Here is a 12,347-nt window from a genome sequence, read left to right on the forward strand (position 1 = left end):
TTCAGAACTCTGATATAACTACTTACTAATTCTTTAACCACAATGACTATTGACACAGAGTGTCTGTTGCTGTTCAAATGCTGTTGCTGTTCAAATGTGGAAATGCATCTGTTTAATAATATACAGTGGAAAGAAAAAGTATGTGAATTTTCTGATCAAGAATTAGAGAGTGGCGACCAGTCAAAATGACCCCAAGAGCAAACACTCATCAATGAAGGGAAGAAGCAACCCAGAGTGACCGCCAAATATTTGAAGGCATTATTGGAACTGGCTAACATCATGGTGTTCATGAGTCTACAGTAGGTAAAATATTGAACAAGCAGGGTGTCTTTGGAAGGATGCCACGAAGGAAGTGGTTGCTTACTAGAAAGAACATTGCGGAATGACTGAAGTTTGCCAAAAAGCACACTTACACGCCACAGCTGTACTGGCAAAATGTTTTGTGGACTGACGAAACTAAGATTGAACCATTTGGAGAGAACACACAGGACAACATCTGGCGTAAAAAGGGCATGAAAACACCATCCCCAGTATAGTGGAGGAAACATCATGATTTGGACCTGCTTTGATGCTTTAGGGCCTGGCCAAACTGCAGTGATTGGAGAAAAGATGAATACCCAAGTATAAAAACAAAATTTCAGGATAAAGCAAGAATGTCTGTATGAAATTCTGTAGAAGTTGGGTGATGCTACAGGAAAATGTCCTGAAACACCAAAGCAAGTCCCCAGATGAAAGAGATCTCACACCTTTGCACCCTTTTTTAGGCAGAGGCAGGTCAGAAAAAGCTTGAGTCAGAGCCAGCAGAAATCTGATACACACTAGTGTTGCTTCTGTTGAAAAGAACAGACAATATGACAAACTGAAGGTGAGTGGGGAGATGCTTATATAGGGGAAGGCACAGGCGAAACCAACTAAGCTAATTAGACTGTCAAGCTAGAAAATGAGGCAGAGACAAAACCAGAAATGCAGGGAAACCTTCAAAATAAAAGTTAGCAGACCATGAAATTTGTGCTGAAAACACTGCAGTCTTAAATGAGTAATTTGGACAGTTGCAACCTCATCCTGTGTTCAAATTAACTTCTAAAACTTTTTTTATTTTGTATAGCCCATTACTTGCATAGGAAGCATCTATGAAAAACAAGACGAAAAACAACCCAGGGAAAAGTTTGGTTGCAATCGAGAATTCAGATCTGTGAGAAGATGAAGAGCACCTAAAGTTAGAGTTACAAAGTTCGACTAAAAAGGATAGAGGCAGGCCGTCAGTGCTGGTTCCATTCACAGACATTTTATCATACAGAGCTGTAATCACAGCCATAATGGAGTTCCTGAACTCCATTTACTGCACCAACTTTCTCCACCCTCTCTCGCTGTGCTGTTTTTTCTTTTTTGATACTCTTCTTCATTAAAACGCCCTTACTCACTCTCATCTCTCACTCTGTCTCATCTCAAACCTGAAAACACAGACAGCGAACGCAATTAATCAGCCGTCCGAGCAAAAGCAGGCGAATCAATTAATCTGCGCACGGAGAGGAAAGACGAGAATAGATCCATCTGAGTCAGACAGAGAGAGAGAGAGAGAGAGAGAGAGAGAGAGAAGCCTGAGGAGACAACACCATAAACAACGCTGGAATGGGGATGCAGGTTCTAAACAAAGCTGAACATTTCTAAAAGGCTTCATGATTCTGCCAAGCCTTATATTTCTGTCTTATTTAATTAATCTAATTTTGTTAACTTTACAACAAACAAGCAACAGCTATTTTATTTCCACAGTTCAGAATAACAGGCTTCCTCAAATTGAACCACAGCCCTAAAACCAAAGAGTGAAGGATTAGTGTGGGTGCAGTTGCTTGAAGAAGAGTGGAGGGGATTTGATCTAGACAACATTAAGGAGTGCTTCCCAACCAGCAGTACCTGAGGGAGCTACATCTGAGCATGACTGTGAGAAACCTTATCAGGGGGGAAGGATCTGCGGGGAGTGTGAGCTGTCAAGGAGTACTGCCACTTGTATCAGTGCCACTGTCTGCAGACAGTGTAGCTACGCTGATCACACTCGCACACTCAAGGCAGTCATCACTCTCTTACTTTTGATTGCTGCAGATCATTTTTTTCATATAGCCATTGACCACAAATGTGTAAATGTGGAATCATGCTTGCTAGGCAAACCTACACTCCGACTATAAGTGAAAATGAGCCATTAAAAGAGTTGCAGCCCAAAATGAATTAAACAAATATGTACGACAAGCTTCAAGTGAAGGACAGTCTTGAAGGATGTCCCAAAGCCTCTTATTTCATTCTGAGGAGCGAGAAACAATGTTTGTGGAGGGATAACTGAGGATACACAACACCATACTTGAAGAAGTCTTTTAGCTGACCGTGACCCCCCTTGATTGGAAACCCGTTGGTGATTGGCTGCAGGACACCATGAACACGCATGCAAATAGAACTTACGATATACTTACGTCATTTATTTATAGATTTTTTAAATTATTTATCTAATAATTCATTTTTACAAATTATTATAATCATGGAGCTGTTGGTGAATGTGCTGCTGCTTTGGTCCTACATCAAGTTCCTCGCTGTTACTGTGAATGTAGCTCTGTGTCCTGCTTCAGGGTCTGGGCCTGTTGATGGGACATATCACATGTGCCATGTGTAGTATTTGTTGAGGATAAATATCATGCTGTACTTTAACACATAAAACATTTTAATAAAAATACTTCATTACCTATCAATATTTACACACTATTAACCTTTCTGATAATTTTAATGAGTCCTGATCATTAATGAATATCATCTTACAGCAATGTGGTGGAAATAATAAAAGTCATTCTTTTATATAAATCAGATTTGTTTATTAAATGAGGGCTCAGTAAAGTGAGAGATCACAAGACATAACAGCATAGTAAGTGGCTTTACAAGCTACTGAAAGACAACAGCTATAATGAATACATAAAGCTACAAATACAATTAGCAGCTCATTTATGTTCCACAGCTCATGTCTGCTCACGTTCAGGAGTTAGAGTGGGTTGTCACTAATCACAAGGTCAGTGGTTCAATTCCGTGCTTTTCTCGTTGTCAAAACATCTTTGGTCCAAGCACCTAAGCACCTCCACTATGTTGCTAACTGTGTGTCCTGAAGTTCCCCTGGGAATGGGAATTTACATGTACAAACTTGTGCTTTAATATTAAAATACTAAAGGACACATTAAATGATAAGGTTGGATTAATACATGATTACATCAAAAACAGAACAGTAAGTTTAAGCTGCTGTAACTATTGTGTAAGTGTGGCTCAGTGCCACTGACACACAAAGACTTTACTGGTACCTGCGTTCAGTTCAGATAAAACTTAAACAGGTTGTGCTTTGTCTTTTAATCACATGTATTCAGTGAACTGGGTTTGTTTTGACTGTCAGCCAGTTTAAACAAAGATGAACCACTTTTCCCTCAGTATCACTGTGCATTGAGGTGGTTCAGTTTTCAATAGCAGCTTTGTTTTAGGATAGGTTTACCTGGACTACTTCTCTTTAATGCTACTTCATCAAAACTGTTTAAGCCTCTGTTGCATTGTACTGTGTTTATCCACCATATGATAAGGTTTTTAGAGTGAGAGGAACAACAGCAGTAATCATGTATAATTAACCATTACTGAGACTTTGTGATGGACTGACAACCTGTCCAGGTAGTACTCTGCCTCCTTAACAGGACACACGGTTAGGATAATGGATAGATGGATGGAGACTGATGCTGTGCCTACACGAGTATCAACAAACATTCTTAAAAAACTACTTTAAACAATCCCAGCTGGAAGTCCTGGTCAAAGAGGGATTTAGAAAACTTCTCAGAGCAACTCTGAGGCAAAAACTGTTCTCTTGGTGAGGAAGTGTGGTTCGCATCGTTTCTAGGGATGGGATTATTTTAAAAATCAAAAAATATATTTTAAGGACTCGAGAGGCTGTTTGGACTTCATGATTTGTGCTGTGAGTGTAAGAACTCATGGGTTTGTTGGATCAGGTTGTTCAGCTAATACTGTCATGACTGTGGTTAAGAACAATTACGAGCCAACAGTGGACATTAAAACAATTGGTTTACTGATGTTGAGAAAGCAATTATTAGTACATTCATACAGTTTTATTTTACAGAATATATTATAAGTGGTACTTCACTGGCCAGTCAATATCATTTTTTTAGTTTCTGGTGTTACTGTGTTTTTGTGTTGGGTGATGTGAGCACATCTCTAAAGAGGTCAACCACAAACATTATCACTGCTATTAAGCTTTTTAAAAGTCCTCCGCCCTACTCCTAATATTCCTAAAATCCTTTTTATCTTAGGAGCTCTTTTTAATGACTAAGATGCTTTGTGAATCATTTTAACTAGGTCACAAGGAGCAACATTTAGGTTTTGGAAGCTGGAGTACAGAGAGGAGCCTGGTAGAGTTCAAGAGGATGTGCACAGGCCCAGCTTACCCTGAGTATAGAGCAGGAGAAGTCAACCCTGGTCCTAGAAAGTCACGGCCCTCCTTGTTTTCCAACCTTCCCTAAACTTAACCTTACAGCTTCTGATTGTCTGAACACACTTTGAAAAACAAGCTCTCTAGGATCAGAGTTGGGTGCCCTGGTTTAGGTGTGGTAGTAGCATTGAGAATATAAGAGCTTGTGCCAGACATTAAACTGCTTAAAGCCCAAATGGAATTGGAGACAGACACTGAGTTAGGAAATTGCATTCTGAACAGGTTAGTACTGAGCTTCAGATAAGGTTAATCGACTAACATAACTAAATTTATCACTGCTACCAATGGGAACGGTTGTTTTAAGTAACTTAAAAGTTTCGGTTCCTGCATTGACACCCTGGTGTCCATGTGCAGGCAGCGAGACACAGCTGATCTGATCCTGACCAGTGTTGGTTAGCACCCCAATGCTAAATAATATCAGTAACATTCACTAGGAGACCTCTTTAAATATTGAAATACACACCAAACTTCTTTCAGATTAACAAAATAGCTAACTCATAACATAAATTGAATAATACATGCACAAAGCAAAAGGAAATGTATCCATTTTTAAATTAGATTTGTTAGATTAAATAACTGAATGAACAAGGGACAATATAGACCATGTAGGATTGTCCAATTAAAAATATTGTTAAAAAAGCTTTCAAAATGTTATATAGGCCTCAATGATACATAAAGTTAGTTCTGCAGAGTAGGACTGAAAGAAGTTTGTTTCTGAGAAACCTGTGCAGGGCACATTTAGGTCACACAAACAAACAACTTGTCATATGTGCCATACATAAGTGTTTAATTAAGTAAAGTAAGTAAAAGTCACTTTTAACTCCACCTTAACTTTGTCTTTATTATCAGATTAAAACAAACGCAGCCTGATAACAGCCACTCAAACACAACAACTGTGATTTAAACTGAGACAAAAATGAAACTTCGTTCAGCTGCTTTGTGTTGCAACACAAATCAGTGGTGTTGAAACAGCTTTGTTGAAACTGGAAGGCAGTCAAAGAAAATGAGAAGTGAACAAGCGGTAACCAGACTATAAAAAGACACTGCGCTGTAGCTGTTGCAGCATTTGGTCCAGCACAGAGAGTTCATCATGAGGAGTCTGGTGTTTCTGCTGTTCGTGGCTGTGGCCAGTGCCAAAGTCTACTCGCGCTGTGAATGGGTTCGAATTTTGAAGAACAGTGGGATGGATGGCTACCGTGGCTACAGCCTGGCCAACTGTGAGTACAGTTTTTATTATTCAATACGTTGTCATGACATAAAATAAAAAATGTCTTCTTTAGCAGTTTAGCAGAAACACTGGAAATGGTGGGAGTTACAAAGGTCAATGTATTAAAACATGTACTGTAAAAGATGTAAAGGTATAGGTTTATATACAAGTATAGACAAATGTGGATCTATTCTTTTTGCTCTCCAGGGGTTTGCCTGAGCAAGTGGGAGTCAAGCTACAACACCCAAGCTATCAACCATAACACTGATGGATCCACCGACTACGGCATCTTCCAAATTAACAGCCGTTGGTGGTGTAGCAATGGCACGCCCTCTTCAAATGCATGCAACATCAAGTGCAGTGGTCAGTGAGAAACCACCAAATACACATACAAACAAATCTTAACTACACATGGCAAGATCTTGGGTCAAAGTTGGAAAAATGTTCACGTTGACCATTTAGCAAGTTAGGAGCCAAGAGTTAGTGGACACTAAAATCAAGCTGTAAGCACTGGTACTGGAGGGTTATGATTTTAAGACACTAAACCACAACTGAGGGGAGAGTGTGCATGAGTATAATTCACACTGAGATACAGAGGATGTGAATTTTCCTGTTAATCATCTGTCTCAACGTTGCTGTATAATTCAGAGGAAAGGTAACAGTGTGAGACATGCCTGTTGTCTCCATTTAACACTGTGCACTCACAGCACTCAGCTTTATGAGCAGCAGTGAGTGCTGAATGGGATTTTTTGCTCTTTTTAGAAGGTCCTAAATTTTAGAGGTTGCAGGGTCTATGTGAAGCCCAGAAGAAAAACACAAATATATTACTTATAAGAAACTTAGAGAGGCAAACTGTAACTTATAAATGCAGTACATTTACAATTTACATTTATAATTAAACTATTTATTTGTATTTTAAACAGAGCTTTTGACTGATAACGTGGCCGTGGCAATCAACTGCGCCAAGCGAGTTGTTAGGGACCCTAATGGCATGGGAGCCTGGTAAGACCAGATCTGTCATTTGTTCACTAAACAAATGTTCACAGGTGGAGAGATGAGTGATGTCACTCTGTGCGGTTTCAGGGTGGCCTGGCGCAATCACTGCAAGGGCAGAGACCTGAGCTCCTATGTCTCAGGGTGTGGTCTGTGATCAACTCATGGGACCAGAACGATGTCATCAACATAAAATTCTCCCACCTTCAGCTACCATTTGGGAGCACTTCTGCTGTTTCTATCACAAAGTAAAATGCAGTTACTGAAATAATGGTCAGCTCTAATTCAGATGTTTACTTTCATTTGATTTATGTTTGATTTCACAGATCTAATCAGTAACAGATGCAGTGATTGCAACCTTTAGCTGGGAATGTGTTCTTTCAAAATGAATGATCCATTAATAGCTGTTGTTAAATTGACAGAAATACTACAACAATAAAGAGTTATACCTCTCATGTGTCAAATGTTCAGTCAATAAATTGTTCATTAGATGAAACACAGACTCTTAAGTAATAGTCTTGGTCCCTACATGTAACATTTGGAATTTACACAGCAGGTTTTTTTGGGTTTTTTTTGCAATGTTAACACTCACACCTTTCACCTACAGTTATTTAGGTGTTATGTCACCCTGGGTATGAAATATTCAATTTGTTCTATTTATATGACTCAACAACAAACAACACATGTATGTTACACAGTAAGGTCAATAGCTTGAATGGAAATCAAGAGGTGAAAAAGAATAAATAATATTAATAATTAATACCGTAATATTAATAATGACTTCATATTAATATATAATAATGCTGGTATCACTTCCACTGTCTGTAGACAGTATATCTACGCTAATCACACTCACACACTCAGTGCAGTCACTCTACCTATCAATATTTACACACTATTACTTTTCTGAGACTTTAAATGAGTCCTGATCATTAATGAATATCATCTTAAAGCAATGTGCCGGAAAAAATGAAAGTCATTTTTTTAACCATAAATCAGTTTTGTTTATTAAATGTGGGCTTAGTAGAGATCACAAGAAATAGCAGCATAGTAAGTGGTTTTACAAACTGCTGAACAGCTATAACGCTACAGATCAGAGCATCTGTGCTTTGTCTTTAAATTCATTAGGCGTAACAGACTTACTGTTATGAGAATTAAATATTTGGCTGAACAACCACATTGTTAGCTGTTTTCTTCTTCATGTCAAAACATCTTTTGTCCACCACCTAAAATGTCAGCTATGTTGCTAACTGTGTGTCCTGAAGTTCCCCTGGGAATGGGAATTTACATGTACAAACTAATGCTTTAGTATTGAAATACTAAAGGACACATTAACAGAATTCTTGAAAAAGTAGTTTTTATATGACCATGTGCGCAGCAATAAGTTGTATGAAGATTTCCAGTGAGGACATCATAGTACAGAAACAGCACTAGTGGCGGTCACTAAAGATCTTCTATTGGCATCAGACAATGTACTACTCTCTATACTCGTCTTGTTAGATCTTAGTGCTGCATTCGACACTATAGATCACAACATTTCATTACACAGACTGGTACATGTCATTGAGATTAAAGGAACAGCACTAGAGTGGACTCAACAACAAACAACACATGTATGTTACACAGTAAGGTCAATAGCTTGAATGGAAATCAACAGGTGAAAAGAAATAATTGCATCCATGTTACCCTCACTTGCGTTTTTTCCTTGCTTCTTAGTCCCTACCACTGAAGATACATTTGGGGAAGCAAGAAAAGATACAAGGAGAGCGCTCTTCTCTGACCCATCATCTGTTGTAACATCTGTTTCTGATGATGGTGGCTCAGCTGTGGTACACTAAACCATCACGGTGTTCCCTGCCTCTTGCCCAATCACATTTGGGATAGGTTCCAGTGCTCCCGCAACCATTAAGAGGACAAGCGGTTAAGATGAAGAATGGATAGATTTATAAAACACCTAACATCCTGCATGTAATCACTGATGAAGTGTATGCTATTCTGATGGCAGTTCAGAGGACAGAACAGATGCGACCTTGCAGAGTGTTATCTTATGTAATTATGCATTTTCAGCAACAGAAATAGAAACCAAAGACACCAAACAAGAAGGAAGAAGAAAAATGGAAGTGAAGTAAGACGAGAGTGAAACAAAGCAGAGGCACCAGTTTCAGTTAAGTTTTGAGATTATAAAAGCACACTTTGCGGCAGTTGTGGCAACGTTTGATCCAGCACAGAGAGTTCATCATGAGGAGTCTGGTCTTTGTGCTGTTGGTGGCTTTGGACAGAGCTATAAACTACACACACTGTGAATGGACCAGCGTCTGAGTCGAGGTTTAACACTCAAGCTATCTTGGTGTCCATCAACTGCGCCAAACGAGTTGTTAGGGACCCTAATGGCATTGAATTGAATTGAATGGAAGTGAATGGGAGCTAGGTAATACCTGATCCACGTCCACTTCATGTGCCCACTACACAAATGTTCAAATGTGGAGAGATGAGTGATGTCCTTCTGTGTGGGTTTCAGGGTGGCCTGGCGTAATTACAGTCAAAACAGATACCTGAGCCACTACTTGGCAGGATGTGGCCTGTAATCAACACCTGGAACCAAGATACTGGTAAAATATAATCAAATTCTCCTATTTTCAGCCGCTATTAGAAACGTTTCTGCCATTTCTATGATCACACAATTAGTGAAGAAAATTGTTGACAGACAAATGTTTTTTCGAATTGACTTGGTCTAACAGATCTAATCAGTGAAGAGAAATGCTGTGATGTTGTATTGTCATCATTTAAAAACTGATTAAAATGTTGATTTCCACTCATGGCTGGGATCTTCTCCAGTTTTAGTCCCTAGTAAAGATATTGGATGAAATATTATAAACAATGTTGGTAAAGTTATTTGAAAACTCTAGTTGATAACTTATACCAATACATGTTATATTAATCAGCTCCATCAAAGCTAACTATAAATAGCTGTAAACAGTTTACTGTCTTCTCTATATATGAGGATGAAGAAAAGGTGGCATTATTTCTGAAATCCACTACTGTTTAATAGTTTAGTGTCACAGCCCCTAACCTCTTCTGCATATTCAGCTGTCTCACTCTTAATTTTCAAAAAACTAAACTCTTCTACTCTATTGCACCTAAATATTTCTCTGCACTTAAAACCTTTACTAGGAAAACAAAAACTATCACTTATATCTCATGAAAGTGTTAACTTTAAAGTTCTTCTCCTTGGCTTTTTGTTTGCTTTGTACTGATCTTTGCTTTGTACTAACCTTGGGTACACATACTCCACACTAGGGGTGACATGGTGGTTATAAGGAGAGGGGTGATGAAAACAATCAAGGTAATTATTCAAGCTGGATGTGGTGAAGACAGGGGGAAAAACAGAAAAGGAAAAAAAACGCACAAACAGGAAGTTAGACTGAAATCATTACAGTACCTTCCAACAACGGTCATTTGTGCATACTCTACCCAGGCCATGTTTTCCGACCAAGAGGATGGATCCTGGCTGCAAGAGTCGGGTTTCTAGCTGCTGGTTTAGCCTTTCAGTATGGCTGTTGATTCAGGGTGGAAAGAAGACAGGGCTGACCTTGATCCACAGGAGATGATAAAACTTGGACCAGAACCTGGGGGTGAACTGGGTACCTCAATCAAAGATGATTGAGCATTTTTCAAGCAGTGGGTAACTTGGGTAGAGGAACGAAGTAAACAATCTTGGACATCTCGATAGTAAGTATGGTCATATTGCCTCGAGAGAGAGAGGAGGACCAGTCACAGATAGTCTACTAGTAATTATATTCAATTAAATTTTATTTTTATAGTGCATAACAGAAGTAATCTCAAGGCCCTCCACAGTATGATGTTTAAGACCTTACAAAATATAACTGTATACAGAGTTATTTAAAAAACCTAACATCCTAACCCGAAGATTATGTAGCACTCGGCTTGGCTATGTCGGGAGACGAGGAACGACCAGTAGGCTAACTGTGTCAGGGTTGTCTCATTAGAAGATAATTGAGAAGCACTGCTTTAGAGGAAGAAACCTCCAGCAAAACCAAGAGTGACTGGCCATCTGCCTCAACCGGTTGGGGTAACTGAAAAGGTGAAAGAGAGCAGAATAGCAGCCCAAGAATGGCAAAGCTCTTTGCTGTCCGTAGATACTCTAGATTTTTGTGATCTGTGAGGACCTAAAAGGTCAGCTTGAGTGAACAGAGATGTGAGTTTGTCTTGCGAATTCTGCAAGAACATATTATAGATCTCCAGGCTCGCAGCATGAGGGACAATCTGGCCTACTCATGAATCCACAAACAGTCGCAGGAAGATGCAGTTAAAAATATTTTGGAAAATCTGCTGAAAATGCCGACTGATACTGTGGAGAAAATTGCTTTCCGCTGCACTCACCATCTGGGAGGAAAAAAATGAATGGCCAGTGTCCATGACCCATCATGGTGAAATTCCACAACTTTAAGCATAAGGAACTTATAAAGAGCGTAAGCAGAGAGCTGATGGGAACAGACTACAGTGTCAACCACCAGTTTCCCAAGAGGATCCTGGACCGGCACCGCAGGCTGCTCCCAATCCGGCGGAGATTCATATGTGAGGTTTGCAGAGCTGTCGTCAGCATGGCTAAGCTCTATATAAATGGACAGCTTTACCGTGACCAGGAATCTACTCCGTGGCTCTATGGACAACAAGTGGTCTGATAAAAGATATAAAAAGCTAATATCCTTCTATAACTAAACAGTGGCACACTCCCTCACAGGTACGATTATCTGTATGTGCCTATCAATCATGTTACAGCATGAAAGGTGTTATTGGGCTTTCAGTGATGGCTTTTTAGCAATGTCAGGTATGACATCACTAAAGTTTGTCACTTGAAATGTGCGTGGAATCAACAAGAAGGAGAAGAGAATTAAATTATTTAATCATTTTAACACCTTGCAAGCAGACATTGTATTAATACAAGAAACGTATTTTCTTAAAAAACAGCAGATTATACATACGCCCCACCACAGTTCCCTAATATGTACTTAGCCTGTTATAAAACCAAACAAAGAGGGGTCACCATCCCAATGAGCGAGAATAATAACCTTATTCATAAAAATACTATTATAGACCCTGAAGGAGGAACTTTAATAATTAATAACTAAATACAGAACACAGAATTTTGCATTGCTAGGGTATAAGGCCCTAACATTGACAACCCCTTTTTTTTTTCCACACTTTCTTTACCTCATTTTCTGCTCACTCTGGTGCAAAGCTTATAATAGGAGGAGACATTAATTTGGTATGCAACCCAGAACTGGACAGGCTAAGCGCAGCAGAGAATAACTGGATTTGGCGGCCGGTCAAGACCTTAAAACAGTACAAGAATAAGACTGGTCCTTTCAATGCTTAGCCACCTCACCTCTAGTGAATACACCTTTTCACCTGTGCACCACTCGCACTCTCATCTAGATTACCTTTTAGTAGACAATTTGGTCTTAACAGATGTTTCAGACACCAGTATTCACTTTATTATGATCTGTGATTATGCACCAGTCTCTGTTTCCTTGACAAGAATATTGATATCACCAAGCAGGAATTGGAGATTTAATGCATCATTACTTAAAGGCTTTATATATTAATATAATATAT

The 12,347-nt window shown here is 39.2% G+C and overlaps 1 protein-coding gene across 1 annotated transcript; it reads left to right on the forward strand.

Annotated features, from left to right (window-relative positions):
* Window positions 1-5,558: 5,558 nt before the first annotated feature.
* LOC113148745 (lysozyme C-like) lies at window positions 5,559-7,167 on the forward strand. Its single transcript, XM_026340523.1, has 4 exons — window positions 5,559-5,727; window positions 5,925-6,080; window positions 6,641-6,719; window positions 6,801-7,167. Exons 1-4 carry the CDS (start codon window positions 5,601-5,603, stop codon window positions 6,865-6,867), a joined length of 429 nt encoding a protein of 142 aa, XP_026196308.1. The 5' UTR covers window positions 5,559-5,600; the 3' UTR covers window positions 6,868-7,167.
* Window positions 7,168-12,347: the final 5,180 nt, after the last annotated feature.

This window comes from Anabas testudineus, chromosome 22, assembly GCF_900324465.2.
Source record: "Anabas testudineus chromosome 22, fAnaTes1.2, whole genome shotgun sequence".
NCBI lineage: Eukaryota > Metazoa > Chordata > Actinopteri > Anabantiformes > Anabantidae > Anabas > Anabas testudineus.